Consider the following 27,743-nt stretch of genomic DNA (forward strand, 5'->3'; position numbering starts at 1 on the left):
CACGTCATCTCCCCAGGCTTTGCAGTTGTTTCACGTTCCTTTCACAAACTGCACCTTTGAAGTTATTAGCTAACTTCATCATTTAATCATCTTTGTAGACCTTCGCTTACTTTCACTCTTGCAGTTGTAACAAATGAAGTTAGCATTGATGCTCAAAGCCTTTCACAGAGATGGGAAGAGAGAGAGGAAATTTCTTGTGGAAGGAGATGGAGAGGAATAGAAAATGCTGCCCAGATAATTCACAGAATTGTAAGGATTGAAAGGGAACTCAGGAGATGATCTAGTCCAACCCCCTGCTAAAACAGATTCCCTGAATTCCTTAATGGTTAGTCTCCAGTTTGCAACAAGCTGTGTAATTGTATGTGCAGGGACATAGATGACAGTGTGTGACAGTCTTCTGGTAACCATACAACAAGGTGAGGTTTAGAGTTGTAATCTTATCATAGCAAAAAAGAAAGCTTACAGAAAGCATGAGATGCTGATTACATTATCTATATTTCTTTAAATTTGCCTTTGTTAACCTGTTATGATTTGTCTGGATTCATCAGTTTACAACAACCTTTACTGTGGTGTTGTAAAAGTCAATGATGCGAAAACTAAGGTAAACTTCAGAATACACAGGATACAATTCTGTAGTGTTGCTGTTTCTCTGCTGGCTGCCAGTCAAGCTTCAGTCCAGTTATGATCACGGATCATGAGAAGTAATCGTGACTGAGCAACAAAGTCATCTTCTTTCTTACTGCTCTCAAGTTATTTTGCTATAATAGGAACCCACTTTAAATCTGGGAATGGAGCTGGTAGCTGTCAGAGACAGCAACAAAAAATAGTAATTACTCAGTAATTTAGATGCTGTTGTACAATGATTATGCTTGTATAGGCCTTGTTAATGTTCTCTAATCCTGTAAATGAAATTAAACATGTCTTTGGTTTTCTTATAACTGAAGCTTTTTTCATTCTTTAAATATATCTACATGTATATATGTGTGCCTATATTATGTATATTGTTATGCTTACAATTCCTTTTTAGTTGAGGTATTAAATGAGAGAATATTTAGATGCCAACATAAGAACAAATTATAAAACTGTGCTCTTTATTGAACTGGAGCACATAATTACCAGAAGGTTTGTATGATTTGGTGACAGGCATTAAATTGTTGTTTTTCAGGCAATTAAAGGAAGTGGAGATAATTTATTAATTACTCTTGTAAAATTAGTAGAACACTCTCAAATAGTGTATGTAGTTGAGAAGTTGAAAGGAATGAGTGGCCACCCCCTCATGAAGTCTGTTGATTATCTTAATTCAGCAAAGAATATGTAGCATAAAGTTACAGTGCATGTGCAGCATGTGAGAGAGAATAATATCGATCTTTCTTTCTGCTAAAAGAACAGCAGGCTGAGGAGACACAGATGTCTGCTTATTGTGAGAAGCCATAATTCACTTCCCACCATTCCCCACCCCCTCCCCCAGGCAATACAGAGACAATTTTTACCATTTTTAGCAGTTGTTCATTGGGGCCTCTTACTATTTAATGCTGAGCTATATTCCCTCTGTGTGTCTACAGAGTCTGAGATTCTCACTGCTTCTATTGCTTGAAGAATGTATTGTTAGCTCATGCTTAGATTTATTAAAGGAGACCGACTGCTAGAAGGGAAATCCTGCTAGGATGGCTGTGTGAATAACATCTCTCAGTCTACTGAGGAATGCCCCTGGTTTCCCCTAAATGCCTGCAGAAGCTGCTGCCCTGTTAATGTCAAAATTAAAATTTTATTTCAAGAGAAATAGTTACAGACAGTAAAATACGGACCCCGGCTTTTGATGTAAGGAGCACCTGACAGTGTGATCAAAATGCAGCCAGCATGGCGTGCTAACGGGGAGTTCAGTCAAGATTTTCTGGATGTCTTCAGGTGAACGGTGTTATTGGATAAGGTTTCCCTTGTCTCACATCTGAACATCTCCACAGTCAATTTTGATTCTTCAGCGACTTGGTCTTCCTTTGCCGTACAGAGGGACTAGACAGCATCTCTCTTCAGATGGGAAACACTATCTGTTGATATTTAGAAATGTTACAAGCACATTCAGGACACTGAGATTTTTGATTTTGAAATGAAAAACAATATTCTACCTGAGGGAATTATCTCAACTAACGTCAGCATGAGACCACCAAACTGTGTTAATGGTAGTCTGTTGGGTGTTTGCTGAGGACTCATCTAGCTTCAGAGCAATGTGAAATACTGGATTTAAGAGTAGCTAGATGGATAAAACAACATCCATCCTTACTGTGCTTGTTAGTCTGATTCATTCTTTATCTTAATGATGAGTTCTGAGAGTGGTGGTGTGGTAGCAGCAAGAAAGCAAGACTAGACAGACTTCATACTTCCCATTGGTGTATGTTGAACTTGAAGATTTCTTTATATTTTTGAAAAGTGTGAGAATGTTTTTTCCCTATGTAAGAAGTATGCAGCTTAAGGAGATGCTAAAATAGAGGAACTCTCACAGTCTTGTTTTTGCTGTTTATACTGATTCAGAATCAGAGTTCGGGCTTTCTGCAAATTGTTCAGGCTTGAAGCTGTTGTGATTCAGTCATCTTTGTATATGTACACTCTAGATGTTTTCTTACTGCAATTTGAAACGATAGTTTCTGCTACAGCCTTTTGAAAAACAAGTTGTATATTCATAGTATCTTTTCCTGTCCCCACCACCTCATCACTTACATGGAGAAAATGCATGCGTATGTTTCAGACAAACACTATCAAAACTGATTAGGTTCACCAAAACTGTGAAAGTAACCTTTTTTTCTAAAAGCTGTTTCACTTGCAGACTATTTTTTTTTCTTCTGAAGTAACTAATGCTACTGTTACAATGTTATTCAACAAAAAGAATTCTTCTGCGCAAAAAGGCTATGGAAAAAATTTACTGCTTAGCAGATGTGGCTCATTCTAGCATGGAAGACAAAGTATGAGTTACAGGAAGTATTTCTATATTGGTGGTAAAGCAGCATTTTTGTCCCTGTGGCAAATGAGCCATAAAGGTGTTTTATGATGCTTAGAAATCAAGATGAGGGATGATTGTGTGAAAACTACCTGTAGTTGCTCCATAACTGGCTGTTTGTTTTATCAGAGCTTAATATGGTACTTTTGTGAGAATTTTAAGCACGTCACATTTGTTGTTGAGGGTAGAGCGAGAATCCTATTGCCTACTTGATCCAGTTTTGCTGAAATGCTGTAATATTCATTTCAAGACTTGGCATGGTGTATACATGGATAGTGACAATAGATGCATTGTGTAAAAATCAAGCTCCTAAAAAATATGCTGATTAATTCTTGAAAAAGGCCAGCCAAGTGAATGTCTTACAAATACGTCATATTATGCCTACGCTTTGAGGATGTAACCAAGCCTGGCAGATACAGGATTGAAGTTGTAAAGAATAAAGAAGGTGCTGTTGTTTGTTGGCTGATGTCCAGAGAAACCCATATGTTCATTTAAAATAATAATAAAGAGGTTAACATCGTATAAACTGGGTGGACTTCACTCACAGGCACATACCGTTTAGCCTGGGTTTAACTTTCCTTTGGTTCATATTAATGTAACTTCTTTGTTACTCCATTTTTAGGTTGCCTGAAGCTCAGCAGAGGGTTGGAGGATGTTTTCTAAATTTGATGTCACAAATGAAAAGCTTATACCTTGCCTACTGTGCCAATCATCCATCAGCAGTAAATGTTCTCACAGAACATAGGTATGTTTACCTTGTGGTCTTCAAAGAGTCATACAGGAAAAGTGTATAGCAGGTACTTGTGTTGTAAAGACGTGTCTTTCATTGACATGCATTTGGTATAGTAGAACTTGTTTGGGAAAAAAAACAAAAACAACAACTCATAGCTTGAAGCTGGTTTGTGTCCTCCTGGCCAGCCTGTAACTTTCAGCAGCTTATCAGTTCAGAAAACTTTACCATTTACAAAGCACATAGTGAACTCTGGATATGTAAAACGAACTGTATTCATTGTCGTCACCTGCGTTTTAAGGATGTAAAGATTAAAAAAATAATAATAATAATAATAAAAAAAGGTTGTTTGAAGTAGGCATAATTAACGTGTTTACTAGTAGGCTTTTAATGCAGTTGGCTAATTGTAACTTGTCTTAGTCTGTGCTTTTGTTAGCATGTGGTTAACTTTGTGATAGAATAATAGAATGATAGAATAGCCCATGCTGGAAAAGACCTTGAAGATCGAGTCCAACCACAAGCTAACCATGCTACCCTAACTCTAACAACCCTCCAATAAATCATGTCCCTGAGCACCACATCCAAATGGTTTTCAAACACATCCAGGGATGGTGACTCCACCACCTCCCTGGGGAGCCAATTCCAGTGCTTAACAACCCTTTCTGTAAAGAAGTTTCTCCTGATATCCACCCTAAACTTATCTGGTGCAACTTGAGGCCATTTCCCCTCGTCCTGTCACCAGTGAAAAGAGACCAGCCCCACTCTCACCTTTCAGATATTGGAAGAGAGCAATAAGGTCTCCCCTCAGCCTCCTTTTCCCCAGACTGAACTGCCCCAGTTCCTTCAGTCCCTCCTTGTAGGCCATATTCTTCAAGCCCTTCAGCAGCCTTGTTGCCCTTCTTTGGACCTGCTCTAGCACATCAGTGTCCTTTCTGTACTGAGGTGCTCAATGATATGCCCTTGGGTTGCTTTTGAATAACACGAGGAGTGTGAGCTTTTCAGGTTCTTGTAATTTGTATTTCTTGTGTGTAAGATGTAGGATGCTGAGTTAACAATGTAGAAGCTGCACAGCTTTGGAACTGACCTTGAATTTGTATAGAAAATAGCAGAATTACATCTAGGATGGAGTGTCGAGGCCAAATTTGATTTTAAGTCTACTTTCCCAGAATTTCACTGTGTATTCTGATGAGCACATGCTGCAACAGCTGTTAACTTGATGCTGTTTGTTTGCTTGTGATGCAGTATGGAACCGTGACCTTCTCTTGAAGGTCAGACACTACACATTCTGGCATCTTACCTGTTCTTTTTCCTTTTTTTTCTCTTTTTTGTCTTGATGTGCTGGACCAAAGTAAAAATATTTTAATATTCTTAACTCTGCCTAAGTAGAGAGTAGTGTAATGGTCTTGTTCTCTATGCTACTAAGCTCTTCCAAGAACTCACGTTTTATTTTAACAGCAGCAATTTGCATCATATTTGTGACACCTGTAATAATACTAATCCAAAAGCTCCCAGCTACCAAAGACTAAGCTATCATGTACGTTAGTAAAGCTTTTGTTTTACTTTGCTTTGAAAAATAGGGCTGCAAGTTCACATTGCAATCCAGGCTGTTTTTAGGCTGTTTAGTTTTTTTTTTCTTTTTTTTTTTTGTTTTCAGACGCAATGAATGAAAATTAAGACAATTTATAAAATAGTAATGAAATTGTAATAGTGTTTTCTTTCAGATGGCTTATTTCCAGCACCATTATCAGTAAATACTAAACATGTTTCAATGATTCAAGCTTGTTATTTTAAAATAATCTTAGGCTTAGAGCTGTTGTTTGTGCCTATACGCTCTTTTCATACAGAGATCTGGGCTTTAATCTGTAGGTGGGAGGTGGCAAGTGATTGTGAAGTGAGCACATGCATTTAAGAGTTTGAGGCGTTTGTCAAGGATTATCTTAATTTTCAGAAACCTGTCTCCTTTGTTTTCCAAAAGTTGTATGTGAGAAACAGTGATAAAAATGTGAGGGAGGTAAGTGAATTGTTTCCCAAATTGGGAAGAGAAGTGTTTAGTCTCCTCTGTGTTGCTTTGGGCATGGGTTGTCCTATGCAAAAAATAGCTCGTGATCTGTGAAGTCAGCTTCGTGTCAAGCCCTGCTGGAGTCAGTACTATGGGGTAATTAAGTAAATCAGGTGTGGGAATGAGCTCACAGCAATTGTGTTGTGTGTAGGAGATAGCTCAAGGGGGAAGAATTTTTGATAAACAGTTGTTTGATGCTACTGTGTACCAATGCATGAGTCAAAAGAAGTGAAACTTTTTTTTTTAATTACCTCTGTTTTATTATTCTGAGCCTTTCAGTTTTGTTGACTGCCAATGCCATAGGTAGCAAACAGCTCAATGAAAGTTTCTGCTTGAGGCAGTTGCCTTGAAGAAACCAGAAAATGGCTTTAAACTGTTTTGCACTTGTCTCTTCTCCAAATACAAGATACCTTGTAATTACATAATTTTAAATGTGGGGACAAGGAAGACACTTTTGCCTGGAATAACCTGATCGAAGGCACAGAGACAATGAAAGCAGTCAGCACTGTCTCCTTCTTTAACTAGTTGAAATTACTTTATTATATAGGAACATTCCTCATAAACTTCAATATAAAAATTACTGTGAGATTTGAGGCTTGTTGTGACTGTAATAGTAATGAAACAGACACATGCATTTAATACTTGATTAACACTAAAATGAGATCTTCCGGGAATCTCATAGGGAGGTTTGGACTTTGAGGAAATGATGATTTGTTTGTTCTTCCTGTAGTATGGCTATGTGTTTTAATATGAATTAAAATGTGGCAGAGAAATGTTTCAATTCTTGGATTTGAGTGTCATGTTTCCAATAGCTGTGCTTTTCAGTGGCATGTTAGAGTGAGGAAAAGGGAACAGTCTACAGCAGTTTGATGCAGAACATAAATCCTTATTGTCTACTTCAGATTGTTTCTTGCCACGAACACTGTGTGCTTCATAAAGGGACCGTGTGCCTTAACTGTGAAACACACTGTACAGAAAAACTAGTAGGTAATTTTAAGTCAGATTCTTAAATCACAAAGTTAGTAACTTCTGCAGTTGATTAAATTCATTTAAATTATTAAACTCACAAAACCAAGCCCAAATCTGGGTGGTTGCTCTAGGTGCTATCATTTTGAAGTATTAACTGTGCTGTTTCTTTAGCCAGATAGATCACTGATATCAAAATTCTGTAAGCAGTCATCTGCCTTGATGAAATATGCCACCTATGAAGATCTTATATCACTTTTTGGACTTGGAAGTGTTCTCTTTGAACAGTGTTGTACCTGTTGGGAGGTCTTGACACCTGGTAAAGAGTCTACATATATGTAAATACGTATAGAAACTGATACTAACTTACACAGAATTGTTTTGATCTTATAGTTAAAAGGTATTTTTGAACAGCAATTTTATAAACAAATGGTAATAATTTTAAACAATTCTACTTGAGATTTAAAAAGAGGCATTCAGTAAGAAAGTGACTCTTCTTCCCCCATGCTGTTCCATGTGGATGCCAGCCTGATGTTTCCTGTTTCTGTCGTTTGTGCTTCTCTTTCATATCTAAAAGCAAGCATGGGTAGTCTTTTCCTTTGTAGAAAATAAGGTGTTTGTGCATGTATACATGTATGTTCTTATGTGTGTGTATAATACAGAAAGGGATTAACCATTGTACTGCTGTGTATGAGCTTTTTCATCTTCAGACATTCAAAGCCACAAACATCTTTCATTTCCTTAAGTTAATTATTAGTAGTTAAACTACTAAAATGAATACGAAAGAGACTTACATGTGCGTGAGTACACAGAAGTAGGAATGAAACCTAATGCATCCATACGGGTATTCAAATTCCACAGCTAAATGTTTCTTTAAAACTGAAAGTTAAAAGTTCTTTAACTTCTAAAAGTTACTTGCCTCTGACAGCAACAATAAAAACAGCAATCTTCTGCTGTGTGATTTCTCTTAGGGTTGGAGCATTATCGGCAGATTCTTGTTTCTGGTTCCAGTTATATTATCCAAGTTCATAATAATTTTTCCAGCCTTTCGTGCAGTCTTGAAATTTTATAGGTACCTTTTGGGGACTTGCTTCTGAGCCATGGCATATTTTTTTCCAGAATTAAGATTCTTTTGGTCTAAAAACTCAAGAATGTTAAAGAATGGAGTAACTTTTTTGAGGCTTGTCACCAGATTTTGTAATTGTGTCTTAAGCCACAGGTTAGAGCTTGAGAGATGGAGCTTGCCAGGCATAAGTACGTGGTGACCCTTGCTGAGATCAGTGTTCTGGCTTCCACCATTGTGTGTGGTTCACATTTCCTTCTCCAGCAGCCATCACAGTAGCTGTGGTGCCACTGTACACAACCTGTATTTTCTTTACTGCTTTCCATATCAGTCATACCTCTTTGGCAGCGTTGTATGAGATATCAGTTTCACTATCTCATAGTTCTTCCTGAAGATCCCAGTTCAAGTGCAGGGTTAGGTGGTCAACTGTAATAATGCTATGTTATTTTATGGAGAAAATTGGTCAAAGCTGTACCGCCTTAAGGGCGTTAAATGGTGTTATTTGCCACTTGTGCTTCTGATCAGAGAAATAGGCTTGCCTTCTAGTAAGAGAAAGAAACAGGATGAGCAACCTAAGACATGAAAGAATTCCCTGCAAGCCAATAAAAAACCCAAACAAAACGGTTGAATACAAAGTACAGTAATGAATAATTGCAGAGGAGTGAGGAGTCCCAGGAACTTGAGCTGTTACCTACCCCTGGGGAAGATCAGAAACCACAAAGTTCAGTGCAAAGGCAGGGTCCAGCAAAGAAAAAGAGGAGGCAGTAGCTAGCATGGGAATGTATGCAGTCTATATCCAAAATGGCAAAGGATGAAATATTTAAGTATAGAATTACCTGGAAGGTGGATAATGTAATGGGGTGGGGGTACTCTCAAAGCCTTACTTGTCCGGTGGTACCTTATAACTCTTCTTAATTAAAGTCGTCTTAATAAACATGGAGAAAATGCAAGAAGTAGTAAATATGTAATTACTGGGGAAAGACAGGTTTTTAAAGCTTTTTGACTTTCATTTAAAGTAAACATGGCATTATTTAAACAATGTGGATGAAAAATGTTTCTAAAAGAAAAATATTTTGCTCAAGAAGAAGCTTCAAATCAGTAATCTCTGTTGCTTTTATTGTAAAATAAGTTCTGAGCCAGTTTTCAGCTGGAAGAATAGCTGGGAGCTATTTGCAGAACTCCACTTGTTCAAGTATTAGTTTTGTTAGATCTTTCAGGTTTTTTAGATAACGAGTCCCACATATATTCTGTGTTTGCATCACTGGCTTAGCAGTCTGGAGAAAGCTTCTGAAGCTGAAACATCACAATTACTCCATGTAACTGGAGCATGGAATACAGATCAGCTTGAGTCAGAAAGCTCTTTGTGCCTCCCCCATTTATGTGCATCTCTGAGCTTGCAAGTGTGCAGGCTGATGTCATACGCTGATCAGCAGTCCTTGAGTGAGGAGCTCAGCTGAGAAGTTGGGAACTGAAAGCAGCAGTTGAAGGGTTGCTGAGCTGAGCGGTGCCACAACGCTCTCAAAATGCGGTGCCTGTGTGCAGTGCTCAGACCTCTGAGCAGTGATAGCTCGTGCTCCATCTATTACAAACAGAGACCTACTTCAGAAGCGTAAGTTGTGATTTTAAAGCTACATTTTAGTTCCTGGATGTGCTTTCCTTTCTCTGACTGTGCGTGCATCTGAACTTGTTTTCTTCCTTCCCCCCCCCCTGTCTGATTTGCAGCTTTCGAGGCAGCTGTGCTAAGAAGGATTTGAATATGTTAATGTGGCTTAAAGATACTTTTCTAAAATTTCTTTTGCTGTGAGCTAACTTTAGTCTGGAGAGGAGGGAGGACTCTTCTGCTTGAGATTTGAAGCATAGCCTTTTTTATTCTGTAATGTGATGCAGGCTGTGTATTGAAATCTTGACCACTTCTTTCTGAGAAGTTACTTACGTAGGCAGTTTTGACTCAGTTGATGATTTAACAGTTAAAAAGCTTTTCTTGTTCAGCTAAATTGATTTTTATTTTTTATTCTTTATTAAAAAAGCAAGCAACGGCAACAAAATAACACAAAACCCACAAGAGTAACATATGGCTTAATTGTGGGCAGGAGCTTGATTTAGTATATACTGACTAGGAAGGTGGTACTTGTAAGCATCAGTTGAAACAGTGACATGAAAGAGCCATTGTCTTTGTCAAAGCAGCTGTGCTCTTAAGCTAACAACACGGATATTTTTAAGCTGCTATTAATTAAAGAAACTGTGTCGTATTCAAACAGTGCTTTAACCCACCCATGTTTTATTGCAAGCAAGTCTTTCCATTATGTTTCAGAGTCACATTTGTCCTTTGTGAATAAATGAGGGACAGTCACTTTGAGCTAAAATCATTTCCTTCTTTGCCAGATACTTTTTGTTCCTGTACCTGTAGAGATAGGAGGCTGGTTTAGGTTGAGCCAGAGAGGTACCAGGGTCTGCACCAGCACACTGCTTGAACAAAGCTTTGCCTCCTGTTATTACGTATGTGTGCATGTTCCTTTTAGACTTTGAACAAGTGAGCATGTCGAAACTTGTCAGAGCGACCTATAGAAGTGAATGAAAGAAAACATTGTCCTCTTGGGAAAGTCAGGAGGGAAACTGCGTAATTCAATTTTAATTGCACCTTTTAACACAGCTCTGTGTAAAAGGCTTCCTGGTGATGCAATTGTTAAGCGAGTTTTTCAGGATGCTGTGTACATTTCAAACCTCAGCTCACTTCAACTTGCTCTGTAGGCTCTTGCACTGTGATTAAAAATGAGGCAGTAAACAACAGTGTCCTGTGCTAGAGAGCAGTGGCTAGCATGGCAACCGCTGCAACCTTGCTTGAGGGTAGAATCGCATACTTAAAGCCAGGGGTTGCAGAGTAGGCAGAGAAGATTTTGTTTATATTTTATTTCGGGTTTCAAAGTAGTCACCTGTCAGGCTTCAGTGAGCTTTTTTTTTCCCCCCCCATTTTCTGACATATCTGCGTTACAGTGCTGAGGTCGGGAAGAAAAGGCACAGTGGCAAACAAAGGGAATATGAATGTGGGTGAAATGGAGTTGGTAGGCACTGTGTTCCTCCTACTGTAGAGGCATTAGATAATGAAATATTTATTTCTTTTGAAAAGCACTGTGTTGTGGGATAGCTCAGCAAATGCCATTTATATAATGGATTTGTATGCACACAGCAGCATGGAGGTAGCCAAAAATAATTAGGGATGTTCGTGTCTTGGCAATCTAAAGATGAAGGAATGACGGTATATTGAATGAGAGGAATCAATGGTTGGCTTATACTATGAAATATACTGATATTTTTGAGATGAAAGAAGTTTGTATGGGCATGTACGTCTATCTGAAGTGGGGATGAGTAACAAGGCATGAGGATAGAAATAGTTTGTAAAGTTAGGCAGCGGGGCTGCGTCTGGCTGAAGTAAAGAAAAGGCGAAGAATGAGTTTGTTTATTTTCTGTTAGTTCTTGTGGCACCTATTACTGACGAGAAAACAATAATAGATAAGGGGATATGGGGTGCTTACAGGGAGAATTAATTAAAAACAAGATAGATCAACCCAGTGGTATACCTGAGATCAATACTATATACAGAATGAATAGAAATGTAAAGCATTGTATCTTGTGACAGAAGGGCTTTCACAGGTGAGCTTTGGTAAAGCTTTGTGTAGAAGCTAGCTGTGGTGCCCTGATCTGTCATCGTCCCTTCCCCCTATGTCACCTTGCACATTCACTTGTCAGAGGCAGAGGATGTGAGACCACATCACAGCCAGTTGGTGTAATAATGTTCCAGGGAATCGGCCATAAATCCTGGGTTGAACAGGTAGCTGGCAACCCTGTAAACCAACATAAGTATGAGTCGAAGTCCATAAGTCACCTTGAGAGTGCCACCTGATGAATAAGTTGATAACATTTTTTTTTTTACACTGAGTAAGGACTGTGATTTTAAAAAAAAAAGCAAAAACAAAACAAAAAAACCCAACAAAACAAAAAACAAACAAAGAAACAAAAACTTAAACCAAAGTAGATCTTAAGTATCAAGATACTCTCTTGGGCAGCTTCTTATATCTAAATTTAAGTCAGAGAAGTACTCAGTTTTATTGCAGGAAGCTTTTCAGTGAGTTTTGGCTAGCAACTTGGTCATGTCCCAGGCTGACCTGGAGTCACACAAGTGTTCTGCTTGTAAGTGATGGAGAAAGGAGGCCTACCTTCTGGGTGCTCTGCTGGTCCCTTCCCTATACAACTTGACAGTACAAAGAAGGTGTTGGGAAACTTCCTGATCTGCTTTGTTAACTTCAAGTTCAGAAGTGCAGAAACACACCTGGTATGCACTGAGAAGTGCCAGGGCTTGGTGTCCTCTGAAGTAGGTTATGTGAGGTTGTGCCCTACCAGGCGGCATTACAGAAGCAGTAATGGTGCATTTAAACAAGGTAGTATAAGTAAATACCAATTAACTAAAGGCAAATAAGAAAAGTGCTTTCTGTTCTTTGAACCTGAAGAAAGTAATAGCCAGAAGGAGAGAGATTTTGGGGAAGATGTATCTGCGTGAGAAGACCTCTGTTCTTGGTTTGCTCTCGTTATCTACTTGGATAAATTATGCTAATAAGAGCGTCAGTCCTTCTGAAATGGGAAGGGGTGTGTGTGTGTGTGGGGGGGGGGGGGAGGGATAGACAGGGTCAATTTTGTCTTAATCTGTGTTTCTGTATGGACAGCTCACTGTTATTTGGACCTATGTATTTTTATGTATTATAGCAATGTCCTGTCAGTGTTTTGTTTTTTTATCTTTAGGGAAGTTGAACAGACCGAGATTTGCTTTCATTTCAGTACATCAAAACACTGTGCCCTAAGTGTGGAGAAACTTGCCCCTCCTAGATTGTCACCTAGGCTTAAGTGAAAGAATTTTGTTAATGAGACCCTAATGTGCAAGTATTCCTCCTTTATTGCAAATAGTTGTTTAACAGTTACATTTTCTTAATTTATTTACTGTTTTCAAAAGAACTTAATCTGACAGCTGGCAAAGGCTTTCTTTGCAAAGTAAGACTACAAAGGCAAACAAGTGTTTTAAGCCTTGACTTACAGGGAAGTAGTGTTGTTAATGAGCTGAAAGTAATGATTTTCAGGATAGCTTACAAAAGATTTTAATGATTATCACATGATAGCATAGGGGTTTGTTTGAGAACTAGTTAATTTACAGTAGCAACTGCTCAAAATTCTAACAGCTCCATCTGCAGATAACTTAAATGGCATAGCTTGAATGCAGAAAGGATTTTCTTCTTAATAAGTAGCTTTCTGAATTTTCTTAATTAGATTTTATACTCAGATATGCATGTACTTGTGCAACGTGTGTTTTCTCAAGCCTGGAAATAAGGCCAGATGCTGCTGTACCTTCCTTTCCTCAAAGAGAAGGCTGGTTTTTAATTCTTTTATTATTTTTTTTAAGCTTAGATGACCAGTAGCAACTTGTCCTCGACCTTATTTCTCTGAAATTTCTGCTGTGTAAGGAAGCGGAGAATGTAAATAACATAAGCTTCATTGGTAGCAAAGTGAACTTTAATTTCATTAAAAGGTAGCAAAGCGACATGAGAATTTATGTAACAACTAGAATGGATGTGCTGCAAGTCAGTTGTGAGAAGTGATGCAAATATGAAGAACCATGTGTAGAGGAAATACCAATTCATGATATTTGGAGAGTGTTGGTTTGTTAAAGTAACGCTGATGTCAAAAATGTGTTATGTAATTTTAAAGACCTTGAAACTCTAGCTCATGGGGATGGACTGCGCACCAGTATCTGATTATTTACTATTTGTATGGCTGCTGGTTAGTTGATCAGATGAGAACTCTTAAGTAGTACTTGAGTTCTTGAATTTTTTTAGTTTATTTGAATTGATGTTTTACCTGCAGAATTTAGTGCGTGTGAAAGACTGAAGAGAAGAATCTAATTTAATGTTAATTTTCTTGGTAACTTGATGTTAATTTGCTTAAATATCTTGTGTGTGCAGTGAGGAGCTAGGAGAATTCATGGAGGTGAAAGGTGCCAACAGTCCTGGGATCCTTGTACTGACCACAGGCCTCAGCAAACCTTTTATGCGTCTGGATAAATACCCCACGTTACTCAAAGAGCTTGAAAGGCACATGGAGGTATATCTTATCAGCATTTATGTTCCAGCTTAATGATGATTTGACAACAATTATTTTAAAGGTACATGTCAAACATGATGGGACCCCAAATGACTTTTGTTTCTCTTCCTGCAGCCTTCCAAAGTATGGGCTGCCATATTTCAAAAGGCGGTGCAGTAAGACTTCCTGAGAAAGCTAAACATTTACAGTAAAGCTAGGCAGAGAAGCTAACCTTCACTCCTAGAGCAGTCTTGCAGGGTCTGCAGTTGACTTGATGTTGGGTTTTTTTTTTTTGGTCTCCTGCACACAACTAGAGGCAACTTTATCTTGTAGGAGTGCTGCTTTTCATCGTAGGATTTCAACCTATTGGAGACATCTTGACTTCTACTGAACACTGTGCAGAAATGATCTTCCCATAGTGGGAAGATGTTTGAAGATTAACTGTTTTCAGCAGCTTCATCTTATAGGCGAGACTTGTGGGCTGTGGAGGAGAAAGAGAAACTATTACTAGTTTCTGAGTCACATGGTTTGTCAGTCAATGACTCTGAAGGAAATGTGATTTATTTATAATAAAAGGCAACAAGCCAAATAAAACCTTTTAAAATCTACACTTCCTATTAGGAGTTCAAGTTGGTAAGCAATTTTTTGTGTCCAGAAGGACCTGTAAAATTTCCTTGACCCTGTTGTAAACTTAAGAGTCATCGACAACATTTCTATTTCACTTTTACTGAGAGGAAGATCACCAGTATTTTGAATGGGAAGACTATGGAAAGAGAACAGAAAGGTTGAAAAGCTTGTATTTTGTGGCATAGTTTATTTGCTCTTAGGTAAGCCTATAAGCATTTTTATTATTATTTTTACTAAAACTAAAATTTTTATTGTATGTTTTTCTCCTTGCTTTTAGGATTATCATCCAGATCGTCCAGATATTCAAAAATCCATGACAGCCTTCAAAAACCTTTCTGTAAGAGGAATGAAAAATAGATCACGTATATTTTCAGCAGCATGCTTTCCAGCTTAATCTCTGTTGCTTTTATAATGCAAAACACTTTTGTACACATCTGTATAAGAAAATTTTGTGAAAGTTTTGGGATTTTGGAGATTAATGTAGTTTGTGGGCAGAGCTAAGAACTGCAGATTGTTGGGGAGCTACAGCGAATAGACTATTGACAGAAGAGTATTATGCATCTGTCTGCTCTCTTGTGCTTCCTTTTCCTTTCTATGTGCACTTGTGACCTAAAGATTGTATTTTTGAGATTTTACAAAGGTGCATTCATTCTTGGGGTGTAGTATTGGAGTTGAGGGAGAAGTGATAATGGGATGGGCAAATGATGATGGGAATGTAGGAACTTTAAGTAATGAAGAGAATAAGCCTGCTTTGAACAGATGAGTTGTTATTGTCATTTAAAGGACAATAAATCTTCAATTTGAAGAGTGCAACTCTTAAATTTAGCAAGTACAGCTGCAAGAGATGTATTTCTTGCATTCTCAATTACAGTAAACTTAACTTTAGTGTTTCCTGTTAGCAGTGTATCCTGCTAGGTGGCACTTCCTATTTTTTTTACATTTTAATGCAGAAATTGTACTGTTTTCTGTGTTCAGAAGAGGTTTGAGGATCCCCAATTCTGAGTGCTTTGCAAATGAGAGGAAACAATTCTTGAGAAAAATTCAAGTGAGATAAGATGGGAGTATGGTTAGTGAAAATAAGTTGGCAGGAAATGTAACAGAAATAGGAGCAGAAGGTTGTATGCATTCAGTTTGCACAATTGACAAGTCTCTTCTAATTCAAATCCATTTTGTGTGTAAGCCATATGTACTCAAGACAGCTGTGTTACTGCTTCCTGCTTAGCCTAGCTGTTTTGTGTTACAAATCCTAAAATGTAAAGGAAAGGAAATTTAAAAAAAGAGAATGTGACTACCAATTTGTAATTGAAGTTGGTCTATTAAAGAAAGAAATGATATTGAAGTTAGCAAGGTTAGTTTTATGCTGGTAATTGTAATATAAAAAACACTTCATATTTAGGTACTGTTTTCTGTGTACTACAGTGACAATAGTAAATATATGGTGGTATTTCTACCCTCAACCTGTTCCATGTTGATAGAGTTGATACAAGAGAATATTTTTGCCTCTGTTTGTTAGGCACAATGTCAAGAAGTACGGAAACGGAAAGAACTTGAACTACAAATATTAACAGAAGCAATCCGCTGTTGGGAGGGGGAAGATATTAAAACACTTGGCAATGTGATCTACATGTCCCAGGTCATGATTCAGTGTGCTGGAAGTGAGGTAATGTACTTCTCACCTTTACTGTCAGTCTTCCTTTCACTTTTGCAGTTAAGTTGGTAATCGTTTTGTAGCAGAAATAAAAATACTTTGTTACATTTTTCTAGAATAAAATCTTCCTGTGCTGATTTAAGACTTTTATGATAGAATAGGAAATAAGCTACTTGAAGATAGGTGTTCTCATTTGTAAATAGATACTGCCGTGGCTTAACAATAAGCTATTCTCCTGTGTAATCAGTTAAGCTTTGAACTTGTTGGGAGTTTTAGTATTGCAACCATATTCAATGAGTTTCCTCCTTTATGTATGAGGAAAGAGGAAAGTGCTTTTGCAACTGGATTCTTTAAAGTTTGTCACCACATATCTTGCTACCAGATACTATGTTAGCTGTTTAAAATAAAATATCTATCACTAGAGCAGATAATGCATCTTCTACTGCTGCATCTTGTTTTAAAGCAAAAAAAAAAGTCTGCACCAAACTCATTATAGTTAAAATGTCAAATGTAATGGACCCTTGGAAGTTTCTGCGTAGCAATTGCTTTTTGACTAGATATAGAACAAATTAGTTTGTGCAAAAGCATTTGCTTTTTGTCTTTCAAATGATGTATGCTTTTGTAAAGACTGAAAAACAAATAGAAACATTTAAACTTGGTAAGAAGCTGTGTGGTATAGCAAAGGTGTTAGAAATTGAAGCAATCACTTAAAAAAAGAATATATTTGTCATTAAAATCAAAGCTTTGTGTTAGTGCTAATCTTAAGTGCAACCATCATATTAAAAGAGAACGAAGCAATGTTGTTTCCATTCTGAATATAAGCATTATTACTTTCATAATATTTTTCTAATTCTGATGCTAATCTGATATTTTGTAAAAATCTGATTTTATATTTGAGAGACAGAAGTCTTGACATTATAGCAACAGTATCCAGTCAAGTTTTGTATATTGTATATACATATATTTTTAATGTTCTTGGATTCAGTGAAATCAGCAAATTGGGTGTTACTAACTTAAACAGGCTAGTATTCCACCCAAACAGTAAAAATTAATTCTTTAAATGATAAGGCTCTGCTTTCCAGGAAGGAATATAGGCATGTCACTAGCAGTTTTCAAAAAGAAAATGAAAAAATTCTCACTTGTTCTACCATTATGGGAGTTTAATTTTGCTAGAGACAAGTGTTTGTGGTGTAACTGTAGAGTTGTAATTTTGCTGATCGTTTTAAATAATGTAAAACATAAAAAGGGGAGAAGGGTTCTTGTGACGTTCTATTTACTTTTTTATTTTCTTTTTTTTATAAGGAAAAGAATGAAAGGTATCTTCTTCTCTTCCCTAACATTTTGTTAATGTTGTCTGCCAGCCCAAGAATGAGTGGGTTCATTTATCAGGTAAGGTGATACGTTTACATCTGTGTAAATGCTGGCATGTATTTTTGCCAAACGTTTCATAGAAAACTTGGATTGTTAAACTTCCACTTTCACAAGTAGCAAAGGTAGCTTCTGCAACAAGAACTGATCATTCATTTAAAACAAAACCAAGAAAACAACCTAAAACAATGAGGGGAAAAAAACCTGTTTCTTCACTAGTAGTGATTCATCTGCCATTTGGGACTCCAACGTGGTTGTCTGCATCCAGTCACAAACTGTGTGACTTTATTAGGAGAAATTAAATTGTAAAGTTCACTTTTTGTATTCGTGGGAGTAGCTGAATTTATCTGACTGTGTTGTGTTAGGTAGTTCAGTTAGATAATTAAGCTTCTGTTAGCTTTGTGCTGCTCCTAATAACCTCTGGTCAGTGTTTTGTCCTGATGTAGGTGGACAAAGATATTAAGAAAGGCAGGTGAGTGCTAGATCTCAAGTAGCACAGCCAGAATTCTCAGTGAAGGCAGATGCTTGTACACTGGTTACAGAAGCAACTGACTGTAAATTTTTGTGCTAAGAAACACTCAATATAGAATTAAACAGTGAATCTGTCAGGCTTAATTCTGTCCTCCTGTTTTACATTGCATATGCTTTTTTCCTTCTCTGTCCCATTTTGTCCTTCAGGTGCACAGCATTGTTCAGTAAATAAGCAATTTTCTGTGCACTTATTTTCAGCATCTGTTCAGTATGTACATGACACTTCCTTAGTATTTACTGCCCAATCCTCTGTTGAATGCTAAACTATTAATTTCTCATAAGTTCTAATGTGATTTTTTTCTCAACACTAAGCACTCCTTAAATCCTAACGTCTGCATTCTCATAGCAAGGCAAAATTGTTTAATCACTCTGAGACAGTGCTTGGAGAGTGAGACAGTGAGGCAGTGGCTTTGGAGCTGTGTCAGGATTGCATGGCATTTGCCATCCGGATTTCTATTTCGAGGTTCTTGTCTTCTAAGTAGGACATGAGCAGATGAAAGATGCAACTCCCCCAGTTGTTCCAAAAGAAAGAATGTCCTTGAAGTCAGCATCTGTACCTGATTTATGCCTTAATGTCTCTTTTCCTGATTGGTGCATGTTTATAAACTGAGAAAAGAAGAGAGTTCCTGATCGTTGAAGTTTAGGTATAAGCTGCAGCTTCTCTGACTTTACAGTATATTCTCTGTGTAGTTCTGAGTATTTGATGTCAGCAGATGTCAGGTGTTCCAGGTCATAGTGCTGGTATTTTATGAGAGGGTCTCACAATTGTCTGTTGAAAGGAAGGAGAAAGCAAGCTATCTGTGTATCTATGCTTCTGGTTTCCATGTGGCTCAGGTGATGATTATTCTGTTGTCAGTCTCTTGCCTGGTGCATTCCCAGATTCTCTTTTTGTTTGTATCTTCAATTCTTGCACCTCACTTCAGTGTGGCTATGCTGTGTTGGTCAGGAACCAGCAAAAAATGGAAAACAGATTTTAGGCTGCATTGTAAGGTACAGCACTACCATCTTTCCTTCACTGGAAAAGTTGTAGCAAAAAATCTTTTCTTTGGCATCTTATGATTGAGCATGTTTTGTGCATAGAGAACACCAAGTGATTTCAGATCAACTTGTAAGAAGCCTTTGTCCATCCTGCAGTCACTTTAAAAAAATAAAAAAAATTCCCCTTCTTTGGAGCCAAAATTCCTCAACGCATTGCATTTGCACTTTTGCCAGCGTGTTCTGAATAGTGCTTCTGTGCAAGAGAATAAAGAATCTGTCTTAGAGAACTTCTTAATAACATTGCATTTTTGGTAAAGCCTTTCATCCTGACAGCGTTGCATTTTTACCTGTTCTTCTGTGTTTTGAAAGGGACAAAAAGTTATCCCAAACCAACTTTTCCAGACTGGTTGGGCTTAAAATGAGATTAGGTTTGTTTTCTTAATATATTTGAGAGTGAGTTTGATAGCAGTGTGGATACTGGAGATGTAAGTCTTCAGTATATAATTGATGGATTTATTTAATGAAATCTTCCTTTCTAAATATACCACAAACAAAATTTGTTTGCAGATATATATGCTTTCAGGTCAGTCACCATTGCTTCTGATCTTGTGACAGGGATGACCCTGAATGTCTCAGTTCCCAGAACTTGAGACTATGATGGATGACTGCTGTTATGTTTGTATGGATTTGTAGCCTGCATAGGTATCAAATAGACTCATTAAAGTCACAGGTGTTATTTGCAGGTGTTTGGCTTGAAAATTTTTGTTACAAAGTGCCTGTGTGGATTTGAAAATATTTTAAACCCATCAGCATGTGTTTGTGTGATTGCCAGTTTACTGTGTTGCACCTGTGTTCATTCAGAACTTTAAGTTGTATACATTTTACTTGGTAATTTTTTGGTGTATTTTGGCTTCAACTTCATCATTAACTGCTTTTTTTTTTTTTTAAGGGGAAGCTACCAATGACTGGAATGACTATCACAAAGCTAGAAGACAGTGAAAACCATAAAAATGCATTTGAAATATCAGGTACTAGTTGTAAATATTTTTATTTGCTGTTTACTAGACTGTGCTGCTCCCTGTAAGGAGGGGAATTTCAGACAGTCTGGAGGAGCTTTAGTCAAGATCTTTCCTTTAGAAATGGTCAGTCTCTTTACTGAGAGACCTTCCGTAGCTCTGCTGTTCACGATTGCAGTAGTTCTTGTTTTGGATGTTTTCTGTCTATCAAGTGATTTGTTTTAGCATGTAACTTAATTCCCTGGGCCCAATGAAGTCAGAATCTTAGGAATATAGTTTTGGAGGAAAATCCCCACAGTGGAGACTTACACTTTCATTTGTTTCCTGGATCATTTCTGCCTCCAAGCAGGTTGTGTTTCACTGAAGTAATATTGAGGCTCTCAAGTGGCAGGCAGTGTAACACATCAGTGCTTCGAGGTGGAGGGAAAAAGCTGTTGATGGTAATTGTTCTTCTGAGATAATAGCTATGAAGCTGACCTCGGATGAGGAATGTGGTGGGTTAAAATGGACTTAACTGTAGAAATTAGAGGTAACCCTTGGTAAAATTTTCCAGAGGTGTTCCCAAGTGACTTTTGCCTCATCTTTCATATTAGATTTGGTCTGACCTCAAGACCTTCTCTGAACAATACTTTATGATTTTTCCTATGCTGAAGCTTATGGACTAACGGGTGACATTGTAGACTATACATTAGCTTTCCTGGGAAAGATGGAAAAGTATAAAGCTACTGGATTCACCCTTTGGAGCTGAGGGTGGTCCTGTCTCTTACATATAATAGTTGTAATAATTGTGTTTAATTATCAAAGAGAGAAAAACAGGTATAATTCTTTTGCTTCATAGACAAATAAATATGTGGAAGAAATGTTATCACATAGAAAAATGTTGCTGTTTTTCCAAAAATACTGGTTAAATTTTTTGCATAGTAATTGATGAATATAATATTTTATGAAATGAGCATCATGTGTTATCGTGTCAGTTTGACTAAGTTGTTCTTGTGTGGTTTCCTACATCTTATTTTTATGTCACCTAGGAACTATGATTGAAAGGATATTAGTGTCATGTAACAACCAACAAGATTTGCATGAGTGGGTTGATCACCTGCAGAAACAAACCAAAGTCACAACTGTTGGGAATCCCACCATTAAACCTCATTCTGTGCCATCTCACACAGTAAGAAAACACTTTGTCATTGAAGTGAATCAGTAGTGTGTACAGAACTAGGTTATCTGGCAAATGTGCTGCTATGTTAAGCATTTTCTTTGACTATTAGTAGCAAAAACTATATGCTACAACTACAGTTTGCTTCAAAATATTGTTTTGTTTTTAATTGCATGAGGGAAGAGTAGGATGTTTAGTTTTTGGTATAATAGTTTAACAAGGTTAAAAGGAAAAAAAAAAAGGCAGTTCTGTTTTGACTGTGTAGTGTGTCATCATCTTTTAAGTATCCTTAGAATAGTAGGTTTTAACTGATGATGATGTACTTGAGTCTGTGGAGAAACAGTTTCCTTTTGTTGGCATCTTTTGTATTCTGGAGTTGATGTGAATGGATCTTAATTTAACTCTGAGCCTTGTGGTGAAAGAAATGGGAGCCAGGCTGCTTGAAGCTGTTCTTTCTCTAATGCATGCTTTCTATGTGTTAGACAAAATGTTTTTATGCTCAGTTTTTCCAAATAGTAGTTCTGTATTAAAATTTTAAAAACTCTTAAGTAATAGACAAAAGACTAGAGAAGAGATTTTCACTGGATCTTTATGATAGTTTGCCTTTATGATGATGACATGCTTTCTTTCCCTTCCCACAACCATTGTCTTTGACAGCTTCCTTCCCATCCAGTGACACCCTCCAGCAAGCACTCGGACAGCAAGCAGATACCACTGACTCCTGCATATCACACTCTCCCTCATCCGTCACATCATGGGACTCCACATACCACGATAAACTGGGGACCTCTGGAACCTCCTAAAACACCCAAGCCCTGGAGTCTGAGCTGTTTACGGCCCGCACCTCCACTACGGCCTTCAGCAGCACTTTGTTACAAAGAGGTGAGGTGCAGCAGACAAAAAATGTTACTGCATAGCCTGACTACGGTGAGAAATGTAACTCACATACCAATGTTTTACAGTTTTGTGTGTGTGCATTAAGAGTTAGCTCTGAATCAGTGGTAATGGACAGTGAAAGCTGTTCATTTCAAGTAGACATTTATTCTCGTGGCTCAGAAGATTCAGAGGTTTGTTAGGAGCGTATGCTGACACCTTTTCCTCCCTGCCAGGTATTTCCACTTATTTTCCAACTTCGTCTTGTTAAGAAGTTTTTTTTTTTTTTTTTTTTTTTTTAAACCCATCCAACAAAAACTAGCAATTGATCATTCCAGCTTACTGCAAAGCTGCTTGCTAAGCATACTGAGGAGCATCTAGTATAAGGGATCTTCGGTTCTTGGAAGTGCAGTATGAAATCATTCTGAACAGCTGTGGGGGTATAATGGGCTCTTGGTTCACAGCTTAGATTTTAAGATGCTGTTGTAGTTTTTAATTAGCATATGGTATGAAGCAGAAATCTGCTCTAAGAGAAATAACGATGGGGGTAGGTTAATTTGGTCTTTCCATTACACTGTGCGTGGCTTTGTAAATACTGAGAAACTATTAGGTTTATGTATGAAGGTCTGCTTGTAAGAAGGAGAATACTGAATGTTGTCTGTCACGGTGATATCTTCAGGTTTAGTATTCTTCTGTAATGCATTCTTATAATTCTAATTTAGTACAAAGCAACAGGACCCAAAAAGAGTAGTAAACTTGGAATCATAGAATCACAAAATGGTTTGGGTTGCAAGGGACCTTAAAAGTCATTTAGTTATAAACCCCTGCCGTGGGCAAGGACACCTTTTACTGGATCAAGCTGCCTAAAGTTATGCTTGTGAACATTTTTTGTCTCCAACCATATGATGCTAAGAGAACAATGTTATCTTGAAGGCATGTGAATTTGCAGTTTAAACACAACCTAGTGCAGTATGGTTGGTTTCTTTTTGTTTGTTTGTGCTGGGTGTGCATTTGTGACAGTTTTGACTGTCTTTTTTTCCTCGCTTTGTACATCCGCTAAGCAGCAGGGTGTAAGTGATAGGTGGCCTTCAATTAAGTGGTTAGTATTTGGGCTTGGTTGCTACAAGAAGTTCTCCAGTTTAGCTCTACTGCATATTCATCTCTTTGTAAGTTAAATTGTTTTCGTGTCTTTTATGTACAGCGCTGCATTCTCCAATATGGTTAAGTTTTACTCATGTGTTTAAACACTCAGGTGTTTAACCTATGACAGCATTCAGTTTATCTTCATCATCTCCAGTCTGTCCTGCCCATTCACCTTTTTACCCTCTAGTTCTGTACTTTTATAGAGGATGGCTCATTCCTGTAAGGTAAGGGGTAGATGAGAATATTCCTTTTTGTTCCTGTAAAATTAGCGGTTTCTCAAAGTTAGCATTGTTTCTCTAAATCAGCATGACTATATTTAAAGCAGAAATGCTCTTTGTAGCTGTATTTCTTTTGCTGTAGGTCTGTTCTGATAAAGCTCCAAACATTCAGTATAATAAGTATACTACCTCCCAAGCTTCCTTTTTTAATCTGCTTCTAAGTAGACAAATTAAATGGGTTGTTTCTTCAAAGGTTAAGGGAAAAAAGTGCATATATATGCTTTTGTGCTGCTTTTGCTCCAGTTCCCAAACAGCCTGCGTGCTTTTGCTGCAGCTTTTTTTGTATATTTCTGTTCACAGAACAGATAAAATACCCAACTTAGTGTATAGTTGGTGGAGGGATAGAAACGAAATGAGCTGGTTCAGGCAAATCTCATGTGCCAAAGAATATTAATAAACTGAATTATGGCACCACGTGTCTTAGAAACTAACCTTTGAAATATTTTAGAGAAGCTCTACTCTTTTTTTTTTTTTTTTTTTTTTTTTTTTTTATTCTCCCCACACAGGATCTAAGTAAGAGCCCTAAAACCATGAAAAAGCTGCTTCCCAAACGCAAGCCAGAACGGAAGCCATCAGATGAAGAATTTGCACTGAGAAAAAGTAAGAGACTTGAACAATTATTTGCATAGTACAAAGACTGGAATTAACATCAGTTTAATATCTTTACAAGTTAGATGTACAGTCTAAATAGTCTGGTTTCCTCTCCCCTGGCAGGGGAAAGAGGGTAGGTATCTACAGAGGACTGTTTCATTTATTCACCTTAGGCACTTATGTCACACTGGCATAAACAGCTTTCTAGAGTCATGCAGTTGACTACAGAATACAGGAACTTATCCAAGGCTAGGTGGAGGCATCCTGCTTTTCTGTGTTAATGTGTGTACGTAGATGAGGAAAAAAAGTGTGGGGAGGAAGGCAGAAATAGCAGGATGATGCACAGAGATTTATTTATTTCTAATTATGAGTCTGTCAGCAGCACTTGTACTGTGTTGGTTTTTCTATTTAGCAATTAAATAGCTTGCAAGTTTAATCTCAGTATGTTTAGAAATTCTTTTTTAACTTCTACCACTTGGATAACGTTATTGCTCCCACCAACAAGTAACTGTTTTTGGTACCTTTACTTTAGGTGGCACTCATACCCTCTGATCAGATGTGTTCTATGAGATCCAATCATTGCAGGCTACTGTGTGGTCAGAGAAAGGTGCTTGGTCCTGAAGCAGACAAGCAGACTAGGTCAGGTGATGTAGGGTGTTGAAGTGCCTTGTATATTTGTGGGAATGGATGATCCAATTGCTTGTGTCACTAAAAGATAAGGTGTTTAAAATAGCTGATGTTCACACTTGAAGGCCAGAACCTTTTATTCCAACTTCTGCTTTTGTGTCTGCCCTTTGCTCGTGAGCTTCTTAAGTCATGTGCCTTGACTGCTGAATACATGAAGTATGTTATTGTTAACATTGTCTCTCCTTCTATCAGACAGCTTTTCAGGATTTCGTTAGTTTTCATCTTGTTACTGGCATAAGGAAGAAAATTAGATTTAACTACAAAATGATAGTAAATTGGTTGTCTATTGTCCAGCATTATACAATGCACTCCATTCTAGTCATGTCCCTGATACTTGCTACAGTATTTTAGGTCTGCTTTATTGCATTCAGTGTGCAGCATGTGTATAGTCTTTTAGTAAATATGCAGAGTAGCTTCTGTTTGTTCAAAATAGATTAGAAGTATATCTTGGTTATAGAAACCCAAGTTAACTGAGTTTTTAAAGTGAGAGCTGAGGTAGTAACAAGCTCTGATACTCAGCATTACATGGAAACTAAATGTCTGTGTATGGGCTTGGATGGTGCATATGCATGTGAGTCATGGCCCTCATTTACTCCATGGATCTCTGGGTATGTTTTTCTTTCATGATAAAGTTTATAGCTTGAAAGAAGCTTCTAAATATTTGTTTGTAATCTGGCTCGCACTTCATTTCAACATGATTCCCTTCCATAATTTTTAAAAAACTATCATGAATTGACCAAATAAGAGGCATCCTTATTTAAATCTGTCCAAACTCTTAAAAACCTTTGTAGCTAAGTATGGTTATGGCTCTCTGTAATATGAAAGAGCACTTTTTTCTAGTTCGTTCTTATTCCTCGCTGTAGAAGATAGCACGTGGTGAGTTGCTGTTTTCATCAGCCTAAGCATCAGGCATAAATAGAAGCTTCACCTTTAAAATGAGATTTTTTTTCCCCACCAGTAATTAGAAGTAATGAGTAATTAGAAGCTTAAGTTCTATTGTAGCGCTCCTTCAGCCTGTGGAGATGTAAGAGTTTGCCATTGAAGGATTTCTACCAAAACTAAAGCTTTCTGATAGATAGGTTTGTGTGTTATAGCAGACAAATGAAAGAAAGGCGTTTTAGCTGAGTGTCCTCTCAGTACTGATTTCAGAAGTGAAATATTTGTTTTGCTGTGGTAATGATATGGTGCTGCTTTGTAACTTTGTAACAAATTTTGCAACACAAAATTCAATTATTTTTCTTGCCTTGAAAGAGAGGGAATATGCACTTTGGAATGCCTGCATCTCTTGAACTATGGGTAAACCATACCTAGTCAAGATACTTCAGCAGTTAGTTTGTCAGGCAATCCTGACAAAATATTGAACAGTTGGCTTTACTGTCACAATAATAAATTACAAAAAACAAATCTGTATGCTCTGGTTCACAGATGATACTATTACATCGTGATGTTTAAAGCATTATATTTTTTATAGCAGTTTCTCTTTCCGTTGTTGCTTTCAGTCATTGAAGCTTGATTTTTGAAATGATTAAGAATTCTAAAGGCTTGATTAGACTGAACTTTGGTCTCAATTCAAATATGTAGAATTTAGCTTTAAACAAACATTGTTTACAAAGGCCTGTCTGTAGTAAGAAACACATGCCCATATTTAAAATTTTGTTGTTTTCCATTGTTTCTAGGTACTGCTGCTTTAGAAGAAGATGCTCAAATTCTTAAAGTCATTGAAGCATATTGCACAAGTGCCAAAACACGTCAAACACTAAACTCAAGTAAGTTAGAAAATACTGGTACGACTCACTAAGCCACGTATCAGGTTGTTTTAAAAAAAGATAAGTATAGTGTAAGCGGTCTCAGAACTTTATAAACAGCAAGCTGGACCTGAAATAAGTTAATAATCTGATTTTGGCTTAGTAATAGTGCTTGAGCGATTATGTATTTGGAAGCCAAGGTTCATATTTATATGGGTCTTACAATGCTTATTTAAAATAAATTACTAGTGGCTACTTGGATTTAAAATTGCCAATGAATCAGAGGTTTTGAGGTGTCTTGCTAGAATATGACAGCTGTCCAGTGTGGTTTTTGGTAAATTTCAAGAAGTTGTTGGTAAGTATTGAGGAACGAAGAATAAGTGGCACTTGTGGAGAAGTGTTCTTCTGTCTTATTTGGTTCAACAGTTTTCTTTTACGGAAAAGTAACGTGAACCTGTACAAAGTTTTTTTTTATTGCCAGCCATTGTTTTTAGTATTAATTACAAACTTTAATCCTATGTCGTAACTTCAGGAGAAACTGTTCTGAGATCTTTCTGTTGCTTAAAGCCATTTATAGTTTCTCAGATCAATATCTAGTGTATTGAAAACTTGTAACGTGCCTCTGGGGTCCTCCTTCATTTAATCCAAATCAAGGTTGCCATGTGGAGTTCCTCTGTGTTGTAAGTAAAACGTTGCTTAAAGCAGGGGGAGTCCATCAGCATGTGTTCTGCTTACACAAGAAAGGAGAAAATGCTGTTAGGTTTGTTCCAGTTTGCACTGTTTTCACACTGATGATTAAGGATTTAATTGGTGTCCTTGAAATGCTGTATAATGATGCTGGAGTACCTGGCTGTTTTTGCTATTGTCAGGAATTAGAAGGATAGATATATCCTAACTCCTAGTCTATTGTTTAAATTAGTATTAAACACTGTTACTGCTAGCCACAGATCTCTGTGCCCATGTCCAAGCAGAAGCACTTTCTACAGACAGGTGAGAAGTCTCAGAGTGCAGTTGCAGGCCTAGATCACATATTTACATAATACATGTTCACTTATTGTTATCACCTTGAAAACTGCTAAATTTTGTATTTGTGTGTACTTCAAAAATGGGAATATAACCCTTGTATTAGGCTTTTAAAGCATTTGAAGTAACAGCTAAAACCTTCATTTTAATTT

At 37.4% G+C, this 27,743-nt stretch overlaps 1 protein-coding gene across 5 annotated transcripts in view; it reads left to right on the top strand.

The window, feature by feature from the left end:
* ARHGEF7 (Rho guanine nucleotide exchange factor 7) overlaps positions 1-27,743 on the top strand; it is a 106,040-nt gene that overhangs the window by 63,482 nt on the left and 14,815 nt on the right. For all 5 annotated transcript variants that reach the window (XM_042809629.1, XM_042809626.1, XM_042809628.1 and 2 more), the window contains 10 exons: positions 3,612-3,734; positions 13,810-13,948; positions 14,832-14,891; positions 16,068-16,214; positions 17,505-17,591; positions 20,029-20,107; positions 21,124-21,263; positions 21,909-22,133; positions 24,052-24,145; positions 26,500-26,589. In XM_042809629.1, the coding sequence (XP_042665563.1) occupies positions 3,612-3,734; positions 13,810-13,948; positions 14,832-14,891; positions 16,068-16,214; positions 17,505-17,591; positions 20,029-20,107; positions 21,124-21,263; positions 21,909-22,133; positions 24,052-24,145; positions 26,500-26,589 (1,184 nt within the window). The remainder of the gene's footprint in view (positions 1-3,611; positions 3,735-13,809; positions 13,949-14,831; positions 14,892-16,067; positions 16,215-17,504; positions 17,592-20,028; positions 20,108-21,123; positions 21,264-21,908; positions 22,134-24,051; positions 24,146-26,499; positions 26,590-27,743) is intronic.

Source organism: Centrocercus urophasianus, unplaced genomic scaffold, assembly GCF_019232065.1.
Source record: "Centrocercus urophasianus isolate 14NV4802_14NV808 unplaced genomic scaffold, USGS_Curo_1.0 seq_12, whole genome shotgun sequence".
Classification (NCBI taxonomy): Eukaryota; Metazoa; Chordata; class Aves; order Galliformes; family Phasianidae; genus Centrocercus; species Centrocercus urophasianus.